This window comes from Pleurodeles waltl, chromosome 8, assembly GCF_031143425.1.
Source record: "Pleurodeles waltl isolate 20211129_DDA chromosome 8, aPleWal1.hap1.20221129, whole genome shotgun sequence".
NCBI lineage: Eukaryota > Metazoa > Chordata > Amphibia > Caudata > Salamandridae > Pleurodeles > Pleurodeles waltl.
This window is the reverse complement of record NC_090447.1, coordinates 189,705,791-189,730,395: the sequence shown is the minus strand read 5'-3', so window position 1 is coordinate 189,730,395 and position 24,605 is coordinate 189,705,791. Positions and strand designations below refer to the sequence as shown.

At 44.7% G+C, this 24,605-nt stretch overlaps 1 protein-coding gene across 3 annotated transcripts in view; it reads right to left on the bottom strand.

The window, feature by feature from the left end:
• Nucleotides 1-24,243, bottom strand: part of TIAM1 (TIAM Rac1 associated GEF 1) — a 537,211-nt gene extending 512,968 nt beyond the window's left edge. Inside the window, exon 1 of one of the 3 annotated variants that reach the window (XM_069204046.1) lies at nt 23,627-24,243. Coding sequence is in view for 1 of the 3 variants with exons in the window: in XM_069204045.1 (XP_069060146.1) it covers nt 23,627-23,672 (46 nt within the window). In the remaining 2 variants the exon portion in view is untranslated. The remainder of the gene's footprint in view (nt 1-23,626) is intronic. The other 2 variants (XM_069204045.1, XM_069204047.1) reach the window with 2 other exon arrangements.
• Nucleotides 24,244-24,605: the final 362 nt, after the last annotated feature.

Sequence of the window (24,605 nt, the reverse complement as noted above, 5' to 3'; positions counted from 1 at the left end):
TTCGGGATGCAGAAATGCATTTTGCGAGTCGGATCAGACTCGCAAAATGCATTTCCGACTCGCAAATAGTAAGGGGTGTTCCCTTCCTATTTGCGACTCGCAATGCTATGCAATTTCATTTGCGACCGCGAAAGCGGTCGCAAATGAAATCGCAGTTACCATCCACTTGAAGTGGATGGTAACCCAGTCACAAACGGGAAGGGGTCCCCATGGGACCCCTTCCCCTTTGTGAATGGAAACAAAAATAATTTTTCAGAGCAGGTAGTGGTCCTATGGACCACTGCCTGCTCTGAAAAATACCGAAACAAAAGGTTTCGTTTTTTTTTCTAAGTGCAGCTCGTTTTCCTTTAAGGGAAACGGGCTGCAGATAGGGAAAAAAAAACTGCATTATTAAAAAGCAGTCACGGACATGGTGGTCTGCTGTCTCCAGCAGGCCACCATCCCCGTGAGTCCCCAATCTCACAATGGGGTCGCAAACTGCGACCCACCACATTAATATTAATGAGGTGGGTCTTTGCAACCCCATTGCGAGTTGCAGAAGGTGTCTGAAACACCTTTCTGCATAGCAAATTGTGACTTGCAATTTGCGAGTCGCACGGACTCGCAAATTGCAAGTCGCAATTTGCTTTTTTGCTACATCTGGCCCCAAGTCCTAAATTCTCCCATGAAAAGGCATCGCAAAGACACAAGGTTTCAGATATTGAGGGAACAAGCCTTCATCACCAGCCTGCAATGAAGATGGAGAAAAACCCACATTTTCCCAAATGTGCTGCAAAATATCAGGAACCTCCTCCCTGCGCACACATATCCCTACAGAAGTAGAGGGACCATCCGCCTCAGAACCTGAGGAATCATCAGATGAAGAAGCAACCCTTCCCAGGAAGAGTGATGACCACTGGTCTTGGAACGTGGCCTGTCCTTCAATGCTCTGGCCACTGCAGCCTCAATCATGGCTTGGACCTCAGCAGCAGAGACCAAGGCTGGAAGCTCAGACGAATCCCTGGACTTGCCAATCCCTACAGGAGAGAGAAAAACATCAATCCTGCAGGCCCTCAGAAAACTCCACCTATCCAAAATCAGAATAATAGCAGTAAAAAAAGCAAAGAAAAAGAAAGAGAAAAAAACCTCCAGCTAGGCCCTTACTGTATGCCATCAGGCAGGAGAGGAGCCACACGTCCCAAGGTGCTGCCATAACTCTCTCCCATAAATGCAGCAACCAGGAACCCACCATGACCCAGAAGCAATGCCCCAGCCACCACGAGCTGGCCAAACACCTTGTTCTGGCTCGCGCAGAGGAACGTGAGTGATGCGCGCACCACGTCACCCTAGAGCCAGCACGTCCACAGTGCCCGACTGGCAAACCGAAGAAGAACGGAGCCTTAAAGCAGCCACAGCACCGCATACAGCCAACCACCGTCTGCTAAGATGAAAAAGAACTGGAGGATTGGGGGGGTGGGTTGGGTCTTTTTAATGCGATGGGTCACGTGTGAAGAGTCTGGTAAAGTGGGATTACTTCATATCTGTAATGAAGGGAAGCGAGGGAGGGGACGAGGAGGTAAATGTGGCAGACCACAAATCTGAATTCTGCCAAAAAAAAAAAAAAAAGGACTTTACTATTCTAATGATTATAACAGAGTGACTGGTTGCAAAGCATGGCACCTATAGCCGACCCAGGCAAAGTTTCAATAATGCAGGCACAACCTTGTGTAATTTTAATAAAATTGCATTACGCTTGTCAACATGAAATTTCCAAAATTAAGCTCTGTTGCATAAGTATGCGTCATTTATGTACAACTGCACAAACCATTTGCACCAAACAATATGAATGACCAGAACGGCAGTGGCTTATGTTTTCATGTTAAAGCATATGGCTAAATAACAATTCTGCATTGTGTCATTCCGCACAAAGTAGTTCTTTTATTCAACAGCAAATGCAACATGTCATGAAGCTTGAAACTGAGACCCAGAGTGTGTTCTCTGATGCATTTACTTTGCAGAGACAAGGACATTGTACTTGCTTATTTATGGATTCTTTTGTTTAGGAAGTGCATGCTTTTTATGTCCTAGCCTGTCACAAGACACAATGTTATTCGCTTATTATCACTTACTTTGCTGTCGTGACACCGTTGTGTTTTTGTTTTTTTCTTATCTTTTTTTGGTTTAAAAATTAAAGATACCACAAACCGTTGCTGTTTTTGAAAAGTACACTTTCACAATGCAAAAATTATCTACAGACTCTCTTAGCACTTTTATTTGAGGATACAGCTTACCACTGATAATGCGGTCTGTTCAGCAAAGGATTCTAATCCCAACTTCCCAATTATTGTAGTTTACAATCTTGCTTCAAAGGCTGGACTCTCTTTCTAGGACAAGAGACAGCAACAGACACTCCCCACCTCCCCTCCACCTAACAACAAGATACTCCCTATCAAAACAAGCATCGGCAAAGCCAATAGGTTTTGCCTTTGTCTTTTTTTCTATGTAGCTGGCTTACAAATATTTGAAAAATGCTGTAAGAATGTTTGTTTTATTAAATTAAAAACAAACATTATAACATTTACCTAATATTTGTAAGCCAGTTACACAGAAAAAAAGACAAAGGGGAAACGTAGTGGCATGCGGGAAAGACAGAAGACGATGGCAGAAGACGGAAGATGGGAGAAGAGTGAAGACGGGAGAAGAGCGCAAACGGGAGAAGTCAGAAGACGGCATGCGGTAAAGAAGACAGAAGACAGTATGCAGAAAGAAAAAAACAAAAAACGGGCAGCAACGAAGAAAGAAGACAGAGAAGAAGGTAACGAAGAAGTCAATTAAGTAAGAGGACGGCACGCTGGAAGAAAAAAAGAAGAATGCAATGAAGAAAGAAGACAGCAGCAAAGAAGGAATACATCAGCAAAGTAAGAAGAAACTGCAAAACAAAAAAGAACTACCTTCAGCATCGCAGTCAACGGGAAGGACACTGGCCAGTGTCCAATAGGAAGTGACTGAAGGGGGTATTAGGTCCACAGGCAATTCGACTGCAAGATCGGCAACGAAGATGAAGACAGGAAGTGACAAGAAGATGACGTGCTGGCCAATCCAAAGCAGGTAAATCAAAGCGATGCTGGAGTAAGCCATTGGTAAGTTCAGGAAAGTAAGGGGCTAGTTCCAAGCCCCTTTTAGGTTTTTTATTTTTAAACCAACATAAGATTTTGCAAGCATACGCACAAGCACATGTGCAGGTGAAACCTAAAACAAACATTTAATTTGCCAAAGCTTGTTTTCAAAGGCATGTCAGTTTCAATGTAAACATTTTAATTGTATATATTCTCTTACCAGCAATAGATGCACATCCTTACAAATATGCAAGAAAGTATTTTGCCTCCGAAGCTAAATTCTTTAGGCTGTGTGTAGAATTTATGCAAGAGCTTGGATTGTTATTTTGAAAATCGAAACAGAAAGTCCAAAAATAATCAAAAGAAATGGCCAATTGCTGCTCACACAATGGTGCATGATCAGAAAAGGGACCATATTGATGGCTTGAAACTCGTTGCAAAAAACATGGGAACCTGTTATGCTGCACAAAATTAGGGTCTTCTACTGAGAGGTAGAAAGAGCATTACTTGCCCCAATCTACATCAAACTAGTGAACAAAGGCAACAAGAATTACATTTTAAATAGTAATGACCAGTTGCAAGATGTGTCTTTCCGTACTGTACTCAGCTAAACTGGAAATAACTTATGATGTTTGGACTTCATGAGCAATAAGAGAGTAAATAAGCCTAATATAGGTGAACTATCTCGCTAAAATTAACTTAAGTTTACAAAATGCAAGCTCATTTGTTCCTAGAACAACTGTTCTTCCCTAAATCAGGGAGTTAAGAGGGACAGGAGAGAGGCGAGAAGGGGGTCTTCTTTTAATGGATTTATACTTTTTTTTAAAGTTAAGTGTTTTGGGGGTGCACAATGCCGTCTCCCAATTCCTCTTACTCCTGTGATGTCTTTAGAGCAAGGCGTGTTTGAGGACAGAATGTAAACTACATTTTTCTGAGAGATGTTATATCAATGTTAATGGTCTAGTCTCATTTCTCTGGAGTATTCTGTTGGTGCATTCATAGAATATCATTTTTGTTTTTCGATATAAAAACCTGTATTTTCAAAACGTTATTGAAATAAACAGAAGTGTTAAAAGCATGGGGACAAGACTAAATTACCCCTAAAAAAGCTACATGCTAGAGTCTTGTACCGTGTCTGCCCATATAAATGAGGAAGACAGTGTAAGTGGTCAGTAAACAACGAAGATGATAAACTTTCTTGGGTTGTGGTGGCACCTTGGACTTTGACACAGGCTAAAAGTCTTTTAGAAGCAGAGTGGCAATCAGGTTTTCGCCCAATTCAGAAAAGTGGGTACTATGGTTCACACACTAGAGGAGTGCCTTGCCCAAGGAAATGACAAAAGAGAATTCTGAGTTTTTTTCCTACTGGACATTTCTGCTCCTTCTTACCACACCTGGCATACAGTGCTCGCAAAGCGCTTCAAAATAAAGATGGGATCTTTGGATTGATCGGGGTCAAGGATGCAGTCGTGTGTATGAAAAGAGAGCTTTCTTCACCTTGGACAGCGATGTATTGATGATTACCATTGGGTTCGGTCTCATCTCTTGTGCAACATGTGTTTCCTTACTTAAGTCAAAGTAATCACTTAGCTCACTGGTGCCAAATGTACATGGTGATATGCAGACGTTACAGTGGTGTGATTTACATTTTGCTTTCACCCATGGCGCATACTACCCTTGCAGCATGTTGCAGCTGTTTGTTCCTTTGTATGGGACTGGCAGCATTCTGCCCAAGCACAGTGTTCTCACCCACAAAGAAAGCAGTCCCGTTTGCTAGAAGAGCCTGGTAGGCCGTTATTTGTTTATTTCTTTTTAAAGATGCTACTTCCTTTGTCTTTTTTTAATGGTTTTGTAAAAGAAAAGTAAAAGAAAAAAAAAAGAAAAAAAACACAAACCTATTAAAAAAAAAACATTGGCAAAGCCAAAAGGCAGGTAGTCCAATGCCAGACCTACTGGCTTAGCCAGTGCTTGCTATTATCATGGAGGCATCAGCCCAGCAAACATCACTAACATTTATTGTCTTCTACCAGGAGAGGACAATTCCATTGTCTTTCTCCCACAAGAAGATGCTTTCTTGGGGAAGCTCAGCACCATTCTGCCGGAACGCGTCATGGCTTTACAATGACACACCGAAGTGTACTTTACACCAAAGAAAGAGCTCCATAGCTCCTTGATCTGGGTGCCCAGGCGTCATGTGCGATCTAGGGCTTGCACGACATACTTTTTACAGTCAACAGTGTCTAGATCACGACATTAGCGGCAGTCTCTTGTATTCTTGTCATCGCAGATCAGCCGTCAGTGAAAGCGTGAAAGGCTTTCCCTCTTTAAAGCCCTCAGGAAGCCTTACAGACTTATTTAGCGATACACAAAGATCACAATGCATGGGACGGATTAAGATCTAATCTGCCTTGCAGGCCTCGGGGATGTCCATAGACTCCACAAGCACAAATGCATTAACCCAGATCTCCAATCCCGGAGCTGCCAATATGAAGACAATAGTAAGAAGCGCATTCTGAATTCACCATCATCTCGAACGACCTTCATGATACTCCACAAATTGAAAGATCCGTATCGCAGTGCCCTTGGGGTAGAGTTTGGACAGAATGAACTGGGTCATGCACACCCTTGAGATCCCTGCGCTCCTTACACGCTGCATTGATGATGATGCACACTTGATTGCACTCCAGTTCCATAATTGTGTGCTTCTGTATATATTATAAGTGACTCAGAACGCATCTAATGGCCACAAGACACGACACGTCGGCTCAATGCACGACTAACACAAAAAAATATATATATATAACAACGTCAAGGCGGGGTGGGAAGGCAGCCAAAGTAACACTGGCCCTGGTTCTCTGTAACATGGGAAGGCAGTCTGCACAGCTGGCCATTGCTTTGTCTGTGTTAATGCTCTGTCCCATTCATTGTTGAGAAACCTGAAAGCTGGCCCTGTGCAGAACTACGGGCTTGGCAACCAGTCATCCGGGAAAGGACACTTTTTAACAACTCCCTGTGAGTCAAAACTTGCTCTGCCAGCAGCACTGGTATTCAGCCATGTTGAAGTCTAGCGGCCATGGTTACGGTTTCTAAGGTGAGTGCATCCCTACGAGCTTCATTATCAGCACCTTAATACCGCGAGGAAGGGTGTGTGTACAAACATGGGCACCCTGCCCTAACTCCCATGAGAAGTGGGGTCTCGAGGCTTCCCAGGGGACATGGAGTCACCGAGAATAGAAGGTTCGCATGTAAATCTATTCAACTGGGCATATCTTGGAATAAACCACAGACCGCGCGAGCAATGGCAATAATGCATGGAAAAGAAACACAGTAGTTCATAGTCTACACAACACTGAGCCTTGGACACCTACACACACCATTTGCATTGGCTACTGTGGCAGAATGCGGCTGCAAGACAGCTGCTTAATTTACAAGCACAGGCTCACACGTCACCAGCCCCTTCATCATTAGATTTGTTGCCGCTGGCGAGATGCAGCTACCACCTTCAAAACAATGTAGACGACGCCACACATCACTACACTCTTAGTGGGTCCCAAACAGCCACCTCCTCCTTCTGAAAGTCATGTCTCCTCCTCCTCTGCGGCACTGATGGCTAAGACCAGGAACTCGATTCCCACCAAAATAAGAAACATCTACAACCACCTCAAGCGGCCAACCACCATCCAGGGAGAGGGTCACGCAGCCCCTCTCCTCAAGCCACTATTGGCCCAAGGGACCCCATCCTCTGGGCTAAAAAAAAAATATTTTTATATATTATTAGGAGAGGAGGACCAGTGGTCTCTCTCCCCAAGCATTAAGAGGCCTCAGAGAAACCATCCCACAGGGCCAAATACATTAGCATTAGGAGAGGGGAGGCATTTAGCTCCCATCCCCAATGGACCCCGGGGATCCCATATCCCAGGGCCACACTTTAATTATAGGGGAGAAAGCGTGTGGCCCTGCTCCACAAGCCTTACAGGCCCCATGCACCCATCCCCTGGGGCCACATACTTTTACATTAGGGGGGTGGGAGAGCGTGGCCCCTCCCCAAGCATATATGGGCACAAGGACCATATCCTTCAGGGCCACTTTTTAGATTTGCGGGGGGGGCTCTCCCCGAGCCTTAAGAGCCCCAGGGACCCCATCTTCTATTATTGTGCATACACTTCCGTCCATGTGTAAACGTCAACATGTTTATTATCAGTGGTATCCCTACTAAATGTTTCAAATTTTCTCTCATTGATTTCTTTTGCGTAATTGTCAAGTTTTTTATTGATATCCTCTAATGTTTTTCTCCATTGATCTTGATCCATCTGTGTCTTTATTGGAGGTGTTAATTTTTAGATTTTCATAATTGCACTAGGTCAACGTTTTTGGTACTTTGCACTAGTTGAACGTTTTTTTTCTCATGGGCACTCTTGTTTTTCCAGAGGGCATTGGTGATGTGACGCATATGAACTAGAAGGTCGCTGAGCTATAAGATCCAGTGTGGTGAAATGTTGGGGTATTGGGTGTTTCAGTGGTTTGGCTCCACTATAAATCATGGTAGTCACAAGCGGGTGATACAGCACTGATGTCACAGCATGGTTTAACATCTGATAGAGGTAGGAGGACAAAGCTGTTTTCCCTTGAAGAATATTAAACATACATTGTTCTTTACTCCTGCAGCAGGCCCCCGATGAAGGGTATGTGACCAGAAATGCATTGGATTTTGTGAAGGTTGTACATTACTGGAACATTAGGAATTATGTAACTACAGTATTACAGATGGATTATGGAATACTACAATGGAATGCATAGGACATATGAATTGATGGACGTCAATGGATTTTGATCAAATTTCCATTAAAAGGTGTGGGGAGTAACTTAGAACCTCTTTCAGAAAAAAGTGTCTTTCAGCCTAGGGTATTTGTCATGAAAGAGACAGGATAGCCTTTTATGTAGCCTCGGTATGTTCAGCGTGGGGTTCCATTCCCATCTGTTAAGGTGTATGCGGCCTAGTTCTCAGTGTTTTAGGATCAGGGTCCATAGGGCGAAACATGTCAGCTGATATTCTGAATACCATTTTAATCTTTATCACTGTGCCAAGTTCTATGTCCCTCATGCACTTCTTCTCATAAACCATTTGTACCCTCTAATGTCACAAGTGTGATGCACGAGGTAAGCGAATCAGGGTGGGGGGGCTGTTCAACCAAGTCTCTGCAGAGACTCAACTTGGCTGAGCTGAACTTATGTTAAATAACATCTCAAGTTCCTATCCTATGCCGATAGCTCAGTTCTTGGGTTCAGTCATTCCCACTTCCTTTCTGATAATGTTGCACATGTTCTTTAAGTCTGGAAAATCCAAAAGACACAGAACATAAGCAAGAAAGATCCAATTTCCCAAATTCTAAAGGAACCTAAGATATTTTTGTTTACTTAAAAAAAAAGAAAATTGTTGTTACAGATTTGGAGGGCTTAGGTTGTTAGTTAAAGCCACAGGACAGGGGGGGGGCTTCAATGGAGAAAAAAAACAGACATGCATGGGATAACCTCTTGTTTGGACGTTGAAAAGAGTTCCGGGTCCTGGAGGGAAGGTTTCAAGGGGTCAGACCGAAATGGAGTACAAATAATCTGAATGTAAGCATAGCCCTTAACAGTTTACAATTCACTTTATTTTAAACATCGCGTATACAAAGGCAAGCCACACAAAAAAGTGTTCCAAACTTGGGCAATATTCATTATTAACGTGCTATCATCACTGGATCTTGATAAAAAAAAAAACAAGAAAAAAAAAAAAAACGTACTACTCTTCCGAGGACTCCGGTATAACCAGGCCCAGCTGCGGACCCCATTAACCCGTCTCCACCTTGCCCCGTGTTAATTTTTAGATTTTCATAATTGCACTAGGTCAACGTTTTTGGTACTTTGCACTAGTTGAACGTTTTTTTTCTCATGGGCACTCTTGTTTTTCCAGAGGGCATTGGTGATGTGACGCATATGAACTAGAAGGTCGCTGAGCTATAAGATCCAGTGTGGTGAAATGTTGGGGTATTGGGTGTTTCAGTGGTTTGGCTCCACTATAAATCATGGTAGTCACAAGCGGGTGATACAGCACTGATGTCACAGCATGGTTTAACATCTGATAGAGGTAGGAGGACAAAGCTGTTTTCCCTTGAAGAATATTAAACATACATTGTTCTTTACTCCTGCAGCAGGCCCCCGATGAAGGGTATGTGACCAGAAATGCATTGGATTTTGTGAAGGTTGTACATTACTGGAACATTAGGAATTATGTAACTACAGTATTACAGATGGATTATGGAATACTACAATGGAATGCATAGGACATATGAATTGATGGACGTCAATGGATTTTGATCAAATTTCCATTAAAAGGTGTGGGGAGTAACTTAGAACCTCTTTCAGAAAAAAGTGTCTTTCAGCCTAGGGTATTTGTCATGAAAGAGACAGGATAGCCTTTTATGTAGCCTCGGTATGTTCAGCGTGGGGTTCCATTCCCATCTGTTAAGGTGTATGCGGCCTAGTTCTCAGTGTTTTAGGATCAGGGTCCATAGGGCGAAACATGTCAGCTGATATTCTGAATACCATTTTAATCTTTATCACTGTGCCAAGTTCTATGTCCCTCATGCACTTCTTCTCATAAAACATTTGTACCCTCTAATGTCACAAGTGTGATGCACGAGGTAAGCGAATCAGGGTGGGGGGGCTGTTCAACCAAGTCTCTGCAGAGACTCAACTTGGCTGAGCTGAACTTATGTTAAATAACATCTCAAGTTCCTATCCTATGCCGATAGCTCAGTTCTTGGGTTCAGTCATTCCCACTTCCTTTCTGATAATGTTGCACATGTTCTTTAAGTCTGGAAAATCCAAAAGACACAGAACATAAGCAAGAAAGATCCAATTTCCCAAATTCTAAAGGAACCTAAGATATTTTTGTTTACTTAAAAAAAAAGAAAATTGTTGTTACAGATTTGGAGGGCTTAGGTTGTTAGTTAAAGCCACAGGACAGGGGGGGGGGGGCTTCAATGGAGAAAAAAAACAGACATGCATGGGATAACCTCTTGTTTGGACGTTGAAAAGAGTTCCGGGTCCTGGAGGGAAGGTTTCAAGGGGTCAGACCGAAATGGAGTACAAATAATCTGAATGTAAGCATAGCCCTTAACAGTTTACAATTCACTTTATTTTAAACATCGCGTATACAAAGGCAAGCCACACAAAAAAGTGTTCCAAACTTGGGCAATATTCATTATTAACGTGCTATCATCACTGGATCTTGATTAAAAAAAAAACAAGAAAAAAAAAAAAAACGTACTACTCTTCCGAGGACTCCGGTATAACCAGGCCCAGCTGCGGACCCCATTAACCCGTCTCCACCTTGCCCCGTGGGCCCCCCTCACGAGCAGGTCAATGCAGAACAAAAGCCATTTCTCCTCTGACAACCAATCTTCAGTTAATCTACTGCGTGATGGAATAGCGCCGCGGGACGAGAAGCTTCCAGGTGTGTCCGCCGAGTAACACACCAGGCCCCTGTGGCAAGTATCTAAAGCCTGCAGCACAGGCAGGTGAGGTGGGTCAGATCACGTCACCGAACAAGGCCGCATTATCCTGCCAGCTGATGGATCCGCGTGCCGCTCTCGGCTTCACAGAAACGGGAGCGGCCCCGGCGCGCACGGGCCCTGTGCGTTGTTCCGCGCCACGCGCAGGGTTGTCAGTGATGGGGGCGCGCGCTGAGCGCCCGCACTCTCCACACAGGAAGGTCTGGGGGAAGACACTGGTGGTCTGGTGTTTGAAACATGCCTGTTCAGCGCTATCACCCGCTTCCTGTTCCTGACGACAACAAAAAATACGCCATCTGAAGAAAGAGGCCAACAGGTGACCCCCTCCAAGAGGTGCTGTTTTCGTCTTCTTTACCAACATTTCGACGAGATCAGATAACTGGCAAAACGTGCACTTTTAGAGATAAATATATTTCATATGGCGATGCTTCTGGCGTAAAATAAGTAAAAGACGTGCATTTCCATACCGGTTATAGGCCCTTCGGCGGAACAGATCAGTTCAAACTAAAGTGACTTCCCAGGATAACGTGTGTACTCTACACATCTATTTTCGAAATAAAATACCAATGCACAATATTTTACATCACAAAAAATACATAACAGTAAACTCTACTTAATAACTAATCACCTATTTTCCATTAAACGTTTCTTTAAATATATCTAATTTGGCGCAGCGCCTCTCCCTCACTATCAACAAGGTACACACTTACCAAAATGCAGTTTGAATGAGCAGAATAGTTCGCATTTCTCCCGGCGTTCTTTCAGTGCTGTGACGTGCATGTACACTACCACCGTCCGATTACCAAACAAACAAAAGCAAAGAGGGTGCGACTACCTTCAAGCACCGGAACTCGGCTGCTAGGCAACACTTTGTAAGTGGCGGCATTGCTGTTTGGAAAAGGTCGATCGACTCGATCTTTTCCTCACGGGGCTGGGTGGGTTGATGCCTGTGACTCCACCCTGAAGGTAAACGGGGGTAGTCGGGAGATGTGAGCCCCCCACCTGGCCCAACCTTTCGTAGCACTGAGAGGGCTGCCAGCGCATTACATTCACCTGCGCTCAACATTTGCCAAGTTCACTCAATTTCCAAACACAGACGTAAAGCGTGCACACATCGCATCAGCCCGAAACCTCAGCCTATGCTTTACAAGCCGGGGAGCAGGTGGGGCCGAGTGCCTTCGGCATCTGCTGCCACGTTCATGTGAATCTAGCGAGTCTTTCTGAGCAGAGACTGCAATGATATGAATCTCCAGGCAGGGATTGACAAAAATTTAACAGCGGCCCTTCGCACACATCCTGCAGATTTACTGACAGAACAATAACAACTTTATTAAAGAGGCATGCAATAATAGCTCCCGAGCACAAAGGCGTTTATCAATGCACAGGAATAGAAATAATGTTACCCAGATTACGGGGCACTTACTTCATAGAACTCACAAAGAAGAATCACAGACTCACAGCTCCCTTCAGACCATAAACACATCGACAGCAGGTACATAAACCCACTGAACTGTCGTAATAAATATATATTGTTTCACAGAGACGTATACAAAGCCAATAGAGTAGCCAATGTGCACCAGAGCAAGAAGGAAATGGGCCCCTTTAGCTGCTGTTTGGATTGTAAACAATAGAATAATCCAGGTGGATTGGACCACTCAGGCCTCTTCTGCACCAACGGAAGCTACGCCTCTGCACCCAACGAGCATGAAGTACAAGTGCAGCACATTCTTTTAATCATCCATTTCATACCCTCTCTTGGAGATACCTGAACATCTGTTCATGGAATGACTATCACAATTTGACTACGGTGGCTTCATCCTGTGCACAGAGAATGGTCCCGTTTACAGCCATAGCCCACTACAGCATATAGATTTGTTCACTGTGGCAAACCCCAACATATCACATTTACTGGAAAACCTAACCGAGGAGGCACGGCGTGAGATCCATCTTGCCACACGTAAATTACACAGCGCTAGCTGCAGCTGAATCGATCAGCCGTACTGGATGGATATAGTACAACAACACGCTGGACATCTCCCAATCAGGATTCCGTAGGAACCACAGCACCTAGACCGCCCTCATCGCCGCAACCGACGACATCAGGACCATGCTCGACAAAGGTGAAACCGCAGCCCTAATCCTCCTGGACCTGTCGGCTGCTTTTGACACCGTCTGCCACCACACCCTCTGCACTCACCTCTACGATGCAGGGCTCCGCCACAAAGCTCTTGACTGGATCACGACCTTCCTCTCCGGCAGAACGCAGAGAGTCTGCCTTCCTCCCTTCCTGTCGGGGGCCACCAAAACCATCTGCAGCATTCCCAAGGATCTTCTCTCAGCCCAACTCTTTTTAACGTCTACATGGCACCGCTCGCCAACATCATCCGATCCCACAACCTCAGCATCGTCTCCTACGCCGACGATACCCCGCTGATCCTCTCACTCACCAAGGACCCTGTCACCGCCAAAACCAACCTCCACAACGGACTGCATGCCATCGCCTTCTGGATGGAAAAAGCTGCCTCAAACTTAACTCAGACAAGACAGAGATACTCATCCTCGGCACCAACCGATCTGTATGGGACGACTCCTGGTGGCCAGCCACCCTAGGAACTGCACCAACACCCACCACCCACGCAGGCAATCTAGGTTTCATCCTAGACTCATCGCTCACCATGACCCAGCAAGTCAAAGCTGTCTCATCTTCCTGCTTTAACTCCCTCCGCATGCTTTGCAAGATCTTCAGATGGATCCCCATCGAAACAAGAAGGACGGTCACCCACGCTCTCGTCAGACTGGACTACGGCAACACGCTCTATGCAGGAACCACAGCCAAGTTCCAGAAGAAACTACAACGTATACAGAATGCCTCCGCACGCCTCATCCTCAACATCCCAAACCGCAACCACATCTCAGCCCACCTCAGAGACCTGCACTGGCTCCCTGTCACTAAGAGGATCACCTTCGAACTCCTCATCCACGCTCACAAAGCTGTTGCCAACACAGGCTTGGCCTACCTCAACGAGCGACTCACCTTCCACACTCCCACCCGCAAACCTTGCCCTCGCCGCCGTCCCTCGCATCCATCGAACTACAACCGGCGGCAGATCCTTCTCCCACCTCGCCGCCAAGACCTGGAACACCCTCCCCACCCACCTTCAACAGACCCAGGACCTCCTGTCCTTCAAGAAACGCCTCAAGACCTGGTTATTTGAGCAGTAGCAGTCCTTCCCTCCCCTCTCCCTCTCTCAGCACCTTGAGACCCTAGCGGGTGAGTAGCGCGCTTTACAAATGTTGATTGATTCGATTATTGAAAATTATGCAATCTGGCAAATCATAAAAGTCAAGAGTTTCCCCTGTCTGAAAATATAAAACATAATAAATAAGTTTGGGCTTGGGAATAATAGAAACTTCTAAAGAGAATTCCCAGCTAAACTAGTCACCTTGGTTGTACCACTTCTGAATGGTCCAATACCCTCCATAATCTTGCTTCAACCTGTGGAAAGTTCAGGCTTTGCAGGGTTGGTTGTCAACTAAAAGATCCAAGATTTAACCCTGGATGCAGACACTGTGTGCCCAGTTGAAGTACACTGACCCTCAGATTTCAATGCATCCTTCCATTGGGTCTGAAGGAGGAGATGGCAGCTCTGCTTTTGAAAAACCATCACTGAACTGTCTGAAGTTTCCCTACTATGCCCAATCACCAGCTTCAACTTCATTTGGAAATCCATAAAAAAGTATAAGTGAGTCAATTAAATTAACTTCTTGATACAGCATCTTGGCTCCTATTCAATCTAGATGATAGTACAAACATGACGCTGGCCGATGATGGTTTGAAACAACCTCTATAATGTGCCGAGCACGAGGTTTAAGTCCAGGTTTATTTTATTCCAAAGTTCTTATGCTACTGACAACATACATCATCCCATCTGCACCATTTGGAGCCCAGTGTCCAGCCTTACGATGAGGACTTTGGAAGGCTCACGTGCTTTTTGAATTCCACATACCCTTTAAGTACGTTCCACCTGACTTGCCATTTGACTTTTGGGGATTGGTAGGGAATCACCAGTCACCGTAATTTTGACCTGATATTCTATTCCACTCTTCCAAATTATCAACGTATATAACCAGGCATGCAATACATATGCTATTAACTCCCAAATTGGTCTGCAGACACCCACCACATCTGCCTATCACTCAGAATCACACAGAACTGTAACAATGTCTTGGCATTGTCAAATCCTGGAGGATTGATCTTTCAGGATCAAAGACACTTTAACCAGCTCCCACCAGCACTTCAACAAGAGCCCACACCCTTTTCTTCCAGGAGAGGCAATCAGAAGGTCTCTCTCTCTTCTGAACTCACCTGGTCTGCTACCAGTTCTTAAGCTCCGTGTGTGACTTGGATAAACATCTGTATTCTTTTCACAGCCACACATCAAGTACAAAAAACACAATGTAATTTTAGTAGAGAACCAGTGCTTTAAATGGGCCGGTACTCTCCGGTACTGAGTACCGGCACTTTTTTATTTTGAGAGGGAGAGTACCGGCATATCTCAAGAAAAACGTAATACTTTTAATTGGAGAGTACCGGCACTTCTCAGAAACAAGCAGGTACTCTATTACAGAGTACCTGCACTTCTATTTTTCCATTTAAAGCACTGTAGAGAACAACATGGCACCTCAGGGCTCCAAGCATGATTCCCCAAGATAAGATCCCAGTCACACCACACTGAGAATAATCATTTGTAAAAAGAACCATTATTGTGGCCAATAAAGAAACTACCAAACCAAGGGTCGAGGTTGAATAAATCTTCAGGCCTGCAACCAACTCCGAAAGCTATAAGAAGTAATGTCAACAAGATTCTGAATCAACTCATTAGACGCACATCTCAGCATTTATAATGTGCAACCTTGTTGTGGAAGACATATCTAACATAATAACTAGTAGAAGCGTCGGTGCTCCTGCCAAGTACTAGTCATCAGTGTCATATTGAACATGGTGTAACTATGTTTGCTGTTTTACAAGTAATCAAGTGATAGTCACAAAGGGGAACAGATATCAGTTACACAATTATATTAACAACTTTAAGGTGATGGTGGTCTCCAAGTCCATCAAAAAAGTTTCCATGTTTTGAAAGTTTTGTACATGTTTAAAATATGTCCATCTGTTGATAATGTGAACCCTTTAAGTCAATACCAATAGAGTGCACGAGATAAAATTACACACATCGTTAAAACATGTTTTACTACTTATAAAATCAGGAGGCCCACAGAATAAAAAAATTAAAAAAAACTATGAAACCAACTTATTCTTGTGTAATTTCCCATCACGTGAAATGTCCAAAAATTACACTATTATGTCTTATCGCTCAAATATGCGCCATTCAAGCTAGAACTTTAGCAAGAATGACTGGGAACAACACAACCAACCATAATACAAGTAGCTGCAGTTTGCAAAGCTTGTGGTTTTTGTGCTTTTTTTTCACGCCAAATTTATCCTCGCATCTAAAATGGGCCAATTTGCTTAAAAATTTAGGTCCAAGTCCGGAGTTGGCTTTTTGCATAATGTTTCCAAAATTTCACGTAACTAAGCATAAGCAAAAGCAAATCATGCAAATATTGGAAAACCCCTACAAATTAGTGGATTTGTGTTAACAGGGAGCAACGAAAGGCCTACTTACAGACAGTGAGGGTTGCAGACTTATTTACTATGAAATATTTGTGGGATGGATTCCATTTTACATTTTTCTCACATGACATGCAGAGCAAAGGTTTTAACCAGAGTGGGTGAAAAATAAATGGATATTGAAGTATGTGCGCTGTCCCTAAATGCTGACGTGACTGATGACCCTGATTGCGTTTTTCTATTATAATTATACTGAAATGTTCCTCTAGTAACAGTTAAGGGGAAATCAATAAAAACAAGAATAAAAAAAATGCGTGGAACGATGAAGAGCGTCCTCTCAAACAATGAGCACATACCGAGTCTGAACAGGGGGGGGGGTGCAAATAACTGAGGGGGGAAGGATGAGACGCAGCTCAGTAAACAACCTATCAAAACAAACACGGCCTTGGCCAAGAGCAGCTGCTGTCAGTGAGAATTTTAAAGAAACTAGTCTTAAAACAACAAGGAGCCAACTGTGGGCGGGGGAGGAAAGGAGGGGTGCAGATAATGTTCTCCCCAAACCACTCATACCCTATTATTCAGCAACAGCTGTAGGCAATTAATTTGATAACAGTGTTAAGGAGTCTGGCGCGCGCATGATGGAGCCCCGCGTAGGTAGGGGCAGCGCTCGCGTGACAGACAATAATACTCCGCACGTGGGAGATGCGCGGGGGGTTGGTTGTGTGCGTGTGTGTGTGTGTGGGGGGGGAGGTGGGTTAAGGAAGCGTCGATCGGTTCAGCAACTTGATATAAATGGGTTGCAAAAGACTTCATAAATAAATTTCACAGGGTCAGGCCAAGTGGCCCCGCCTTCACAATAAAGGCTGTTCAGTTTTGGAACAAAGTGTCTCCCCATCTCAGATCAGCTTCAAAACGTATATTTTAGGAAGACTATAAAAGGACTGGCAGTGTTCAAACTGATGCTTATGGTCAGTACTTGTTCCCCCATTTTTGAGCGCTCTCCTTTTCAGCTGTTCCCATGATGATGCTCTTTTACTTAGCTCTCAGCGCCAGTTTCCGCTTTACAAAGTATTTACCTAACTAAATAATGAAATAAAAGATTGGGAAGACGTCTTGAGGCAGCAGTGCAAGGGTGTGTGTGGGACTCCCTCTGAAGGAGAAGGGATAGGTATCTCGTTGACATGCAGGGATCATTTTAATTATCTGAGCAGTTCATTCAAAGCAGTGAGTGTGGGGGAGCAGGTGGGGGGATGTCTGTTTCCTCATAGGCCGATAGGCTGAAGCAGGTGTACGTCAGGCCCGAGAGTGGGTCAAACCACCCTCTCTCCTCTAGGGCCGGATATAGGCAGAAAATAATCCTGGGAACCAATAGAACAGGGGGCTCCCAATTTGCGAATTTGGGGAGTAAAAAAAGTTGCCCACATTTTTAGTAGAGCAACTTTGTTTGTTTAATACTTGATGCCTAGGCAGAATGTCAATTATGCAGAAGTAATTGGGTTAATTCTGTGTTACTCTTCGAAGTGGATTTACCAATAATTATGTAATTACTCCTGCTCGCGTAGTTAAGAGTAATTTGGGATGGAAAAAATAAATAAATCGTACCACGAGAGCACAATTAGTGAGTGTGAGTGGCGGCTCAAACTCGCTATTCATGTCCTGCTGCATTTAGCGCGTATTCTTGGCACAAAATTCGTCCTCAGGTCAGGGTGCATAGTACTAAATGCTGCTAGTAAAGTGGGGGAAAACCTACCCCAAGAACACATTTAGCAAGCGTAAGAGGCTGTTTGCACTAACTATTCATGTTTGTTGCATTTAGAGCTATTTCTAACCGCAAAATCCATCCTTGCATCCATTTTCGATGCTATTGTGCATTTTTGCTATAAGAAATAGCTCTAAATGCAGAATTGCTCTTCTCACATAATTCGATCGTAATCTTAGAGCATCCTTAGGTCATTCCACCTGATTAAACTACACATAATTACATCCAACCCTAATGTTGCCTGGGTTGTTTGTGAGTGGTGTGCTACATACTGTTGTCCTTGATGAAGGCAGAGTTTGTGTCAATATTCACTATGTTACGCTTTTAATATAAAAAAACGCGTTTTTCTACTTAGAAAGGGATTTTGGTCCATCAACCTTCCCTTCAATGAGATAAAAAGAACTTTCAGAGAGAGTATTTTGTGCCCACTTTCTATTTTGTGTATCCTGGTTGAGAAACCTGCTCAGCTTCTCTTTCCTCTTTGCAATGCATGCAAAACACCAGAAGCCCGAAAGTAATAGCTGTTAAAAATCCGAGGCGACAGTAGCGATCCCTTGAGAGAAACAATATATCAATATCTGCTCAGTTGAACCCTATCTAGAACGCACTAGGTGAAGCTTGGGCCATGCTGTTCATCTGCCACTCAAACCACTGATGTGGAGGAACAGCCAATCACAGATCTGCAGAAGCTACAGGCATGATGTTCCATGGTACCAAAACAGGAGTGTGGCTGGGGTTTCTGATAATACAAACATAGCTTGAACCATTCTGATCCACCATGCCTGTAGATCATCAGCTCTCTTCCTTCACCTCTTTGTCACACGCCAGGCACCCTATGCACTGAGATGTGTTTGGAATGGACATAGGCTACTTTTTCCTGGATTAAAAAATTAAACCAAACTGGTGAACGGACGCTGTCAGGACAGCTCAACACGCTTATTTTACATATTTAGTGTTTTTTATTGGGTATCATTACAAAGTGTGGGCCTTGCCGAGAGGACAGTGGAGCACACTACACAACAACTAGATACATAGACAATGTGTGATGACAGAAACACATGCAGTAAGAACAGAATAAGAAATATAATATCTTAATAGAGAGAAAGTCCAAGAGGGGAAGGGTTTAACATTGTGTATGGTACAAAGGTTATGAAGAGGTGGTTTCAGAAACCTTTCCAGCATTGCAGCAATGAGAGAGAAAGCCTAAGGTGCAAAGGGAGGCCATTCCAGAGTAGTGGACCATGAATCAAAGAAGCCAGAAAGCAGGTGTGTTCCTTGTGCCGCTTTTGGATTTCCATCCTGCAAGGCAAATGTTCCTGGTAGTGTTCATGACACCAGATGTATTGAGTTTAGAGATCATTTAACTAACTCTGTAGGGAATTATTGCAGGGAGGGACAGCCAAACCAGTTCATTCGAGGTGAGGGGGTGCTCAAATGTTTTTCAAAAGCAACACAGAGGGTGTAGGAAGGGTAGTAAATGGAAAGAGAGGAAGGTAGAGGGAAGGAGCATACAGGTGAGGAAGCACAACATGGAACTGAGGGGTGAAGCCCACTAGGAAGGTGGGAGGGAGGAAGGAAGAAGCAAATGTGCCGAGAAAGAGCAACACTAGAGCAGCAGGGGAGGGAGAAGTACACAAAGGAGACAGCTGAAAAACACATACACTCTCATGGAGTTCTTAAACAAAAAGAAACCAGCATTTTCAATGGAATGGGGTCTTTTGTTTTCTCGTGTTAGAGCTATTAGTGTTGTAAACTCCTAACCGGGCTTTTCTTGCCACATAAACTAATAATGAAAAGTAAAACAGTTTCACATATGCGAGCCAATGGTCGCCATGAGCATGAAGGAAACACAGAAAAGGAAACAGAAGTTCACTTGCAGTGGAACTTATTGGCAAAAGTGCAATTATCCATGTTACCGGCAAAAGTGCAATTATCCATGTTACCGGCAAAAGTGCAATTAGCTATGTAACCAGCAAAAGTGCAATTATCCATGTAACAGGGTCGATGTCATGCAAAGAGCTCGACTTCTGCCCAGCAACATCACGCTGCGCAGAAAATGAAAATGTAAAGTAGTCCAGAAACCAGCTGAAAACATGGAGCCTCGTATGTTTTCAGTAGTTTACCGGTGCGCTCGAGGAGGGCTAAACAACGGAAAAGGCATGCCACATGCATGCCTTTCACAAATGGAATCAATCGATTTTTAAAAGGCAAGCCCACAAACTAATGAAAGTGACGGGCGTGACATGGGCGTGGTTAGAAGCCCCCATAGAGATTACAACATGGTCCAGAGCGCTTGCGTGTGCTCAACCCTAATAATTAGAGCCTGGAAAGTGAGCAGCGCAAAAAGTAATGCGTAAAACACACAAAGAGAAAGCCCAGGCAACTAATGAATAAGAGGCTAGCAAATGAGAGTGAATCTCCTTTTCAATGTTTGTTTTATTTACCCTGTATGTTCTCAAACGTTGTTTTTATTGTGAGGTTACTGCTTCAGTCAAGCACAGTCTACTGTTCTTGATACTTCCCTATATACTAGTCCAGCCATTACTTTATGCTTCCGAACCCCTGAGCTGATCAGCCGTCCATGCTGAAGTGGTGGTCTTTTAACAGCCTAGTAGTAGACAGACTGTTCGCCTGATTCTAGAACCTATCAAAAATATCTAATACAGCACTAGCTCATATGCAATGCAAATAGTGATGTTTCTTTCCACTGAGTTGGGCCCTTAAACTTCATGTTATATCAAAAATTTACTCTAGGTTCCCAAAGCCCTACTTTAAAATGCTTATCCAAACTTAAAACTTCTGATTGTTTCCTCTCGGTTTTAGATCTCACCTACACAGTACATGCGCTGTGCTGCAAGACGTATTATTTACAATTCAGTGGCCTTACAACCCCTGCCCACAACATACCATTAGTTGCATTCACTGTCACTCTCATTTATAGTCTTTTGATTGCTTAGCTTAGCTCCCATAGGCCTCTCTTCCTTTCTTGCATTAGGTCTTTCCTGGAGCATGGATCAAGTAGGTCTGTCTTCTTCCTCATCTTTTTGCAACACTTTTTCCATTTATAATTTCAGTATTATCCCAGGACATGCAATGTTCTTTCCTACTCTTAACAAAGGCATTTGGCTTATTATTTATGCAGCTCTTATCTTATCCACCATCTCTAGTGACCCACAACTATATTAGTCTAGACCGGTGGTTTCTAAACTTTTTAGACCCATGGCAGACTTTATACAACAACAAACTTTCGTGACCCACCTACCTTAAAAGTGATGCAACGCCTCGACACGGTTGTAAGCACTATATAAATTCATTACAATGAAGCCAACCAATGGTAAGCAATGGACAGACTCCAAGTCCACGGAAAGCTGACAATATGTCTTGCAACTAACAGCATGCGCTGTGTCGTAGTAGAGACCTAAAAACGGACACATGCTGTTTGCATCCGTTTTGTGCACTCGCACCAGAACCAAATAAACTTTTATGTTCTAAATTCCATGAAAGAAGGCAATATGGAGAGAGGGTTAATTTTGCAAATTCATCATTGTAAACACATATAAGGTGTGTAATTTTAAAGACTTTTGGTTAGGTTTTTTCCTCAGAAGGGCAGCAAAACATTTTTGTGACCATGAAACACCATACAATCCATAAATGTCTCTTTAAAATAAAAAGCGCAAAAAGTCCTTATATACAAAACAAATGACGTGTTGGGGTGGAGTAATGGGAACTTCGAGCCCATAACATACTACGGCTGAAAGGTAAGACTTCATAGAATGTCTTTATTAGATAGAGAAAACACCACAATATCGGCTGATTAATGCGGAGTCAGAGGTGCATTTTCTCAGGTATGGTTTTAAGCATTCAGGTAAGGAGATAGCCCGCCAAACAGGGAGCCTCTTCGGTCACAGGCACATATTACCAGGATGCAAAAACAAATCGACGGCAGCAGTAGCTGAGATCAAAGGGCACATGGTAGGCTCCCAGGTGACTAGAATTTCAGAAGATGCTACCCAAAGCGCCTGCTTCTGAGATGAATCAACAATATCATAAAATCTGACGTGCGTGTAGTGACATGGGAACTTGATGAGCACCTTAACCAATGTCCCGACAGTAACATTTGCACTCTGGTGATGGGAATTCCCTGCACCACATTATACAGACTTGTGTCAGCTCAGGCAGTAAAACAACAGTTCTCCTTAATAGGTAAGTAGTGTAAAACCTCATTAGGCCTGGCACTGGACAGAAAACCCTCCTCCACGGTGATTAACGAGGGGACGCAGCGCTAAACCCCGGCTCATCCTTTAGTTTAGTCTGAGAAGACTTCACAGCGCAGCAGCGCTAATCCCGTCTTCAAGGCTCTTAGCTGTGACCCCACCAGCAACCCCACGCTTGCATGCTAAAAGCACTCAGCCCTATAAATTATTTCTTATTTCCTCGCGGGGATGGATTGTTGGTCCATAAAAAACACTAAGGGACGCCATTCCTTTCGCATGCAAAGTAATGCAAGAGGAGGCGAAATGTGCATTTGATTCGGATGTTTCCTTATTGGGGGGGGGGAAGGGGAGGGGCTGCTGTTAATCTGCTTTCTTCCCCGCCCCCAAATGGTTTGGTTTCTGCAGTGAGATACCTCAGAAGGTAGCAAGAGTACCATGGGCGCCGGCGCAAGCAAGAAAAACAAAATCGCCCCTTTGACTGATGTTGGGACAGTAGAACACTTAATTTTCAGGGTTCAATGGGCTCCCGAGGGTTCTGGGTCCCGGTGCCTCTGCACCTGCTGAATCAATGGTAACATGCCCCACAACTGAACTTAATCTGTTTCTCTTCTTGGAGATTTGACAGGACACCAGAACAAAATGTCTGGTTCTACACACAGTAACATCTACTTCTCTATCTATGCATCTGTGTGACAAGCCTCCCCTTACTGTGCATCAAAAGGATATTGCAAGTCACCTCTGGCATTCGTGTACAAATAAAGGATGTGCTTGTGTAACGCACTAAGCCGCACACAAACGGAACAAAATGAAGCAGCAGAACAACTGTACATCTACCAACGCCAACTACGAGCATATCTAACAACTGGCCTTGTGAGCATCACCACCCTCGAGTCCTGGGTCTTAACCCAACGGCAGCTGCACTGGGTTTACAGTTTTGTGGCTACCAGTAGGTGATGGCTTTGAAATCCCAGCATGCAAGGTGCCGCTGTTTAAAACCCCAGGACTGGCTGGAGGTATCACTCAAGGCCACTTGCAGGTACGAACACACCAACATCCACCAAAAACGCAGAGGCGCGAGAGCCGTTCCAGGAAGTAAACACAGCAGGTTAACCTGACACGAGATGCTTCAACCCCCGAGTGCCGTTCACGGACACTGACTGAACCAGACGTAAAAAAAAAAAAAAAACGAAATTGCAATAGAAAGGGACGCGGCGCCGCGCACCTTGGAAGCCCGGCCGGTGTGCGTGCAGCACGGGGGCTTTGTTTGCTGGATTCCAGGGCACGCACGCTGCACACCGACCTGTGGGGCGGGCTCTGCCCGGCGCACCGCCAGCCTGCACGGTGGCCGGAGCGCGGGCGCTGGGGGTACCTACCGTGCATGAAGAGCCGGCGGCATCCGCTCCATCTCTCCGTCCACATGCTCCTGCACCCTGTGACAACAAGCGGCGTCGCTGCCGCCCGAGCCTCCCCCTCAGGCTGACAGAGAGAGGGCGGAGCCCGTGCCGAGCCTCACGGAAAGACGACACCGGCTATTCGGCTGCTCCATTATCTGCCGGATTCCTCCTTCTGGTGTGTCCCCGCGCGCTCTCCAGGGCCCCTGCTTGGCGGAACCCCGACACCCCCCGGGTCTCTGCCCCTCCTGGACCCCGGGGAGACCTCCGCGGGGTGCTGCGGATCACCGGGCGGGAACAATGGCTAGGTGGCCGGCCCTGGCAGGATGGCAATCCGCGGCTCTATTCACACCTCCTCCGAGTCTCCCATTTACATGCACGAGGCAAGCGGGAGGTTGTTGCATCGCCGCCCAAGAGTGGTTTTGTGAGGTGTCCTCTGCAAAAGGTGCAATGAAGCCGAACCCACGTGCATTTGTATTGTCAGCTCAGTTGGAGGTGCTTTTTAACAGGCCGCATTCGTTGAGTTCTCACAGTCTGGTTATTGTGCTTGCTACAAATAGGATGTTTGTCGAAGCTCCCCGAAGGCAAGCAGCTAAATTATAGGCACATGCATGTACCGCCAATTATCTCCTAGCAGGGGGACTTTAGAGGGGGGTGGGATCGCGTGGAATCAGGGCGGCATTTCCAGTCTTCTTCATCCTAAATTGTTTTACAATAACCCTCCCCCGTCCCACATGCACAAGTTGCACTAAAACAATAGCAAAAGCCCAGTCATGGTATCTTTTACAGTACATTATACGAAAAATGAATTCAAATGTAAGAGATTTGCCACTTTGCCCCAAATTAGTATAACTACTCACTTTAGTCCTGTCCCATTTTTTTTGCCAAAAGCAGTTTGGCTCCTGGAACGTGTAGTTTCACTCTTCTGTCATCCTGTGAGCCTACAAGCCCCAGCATGCAA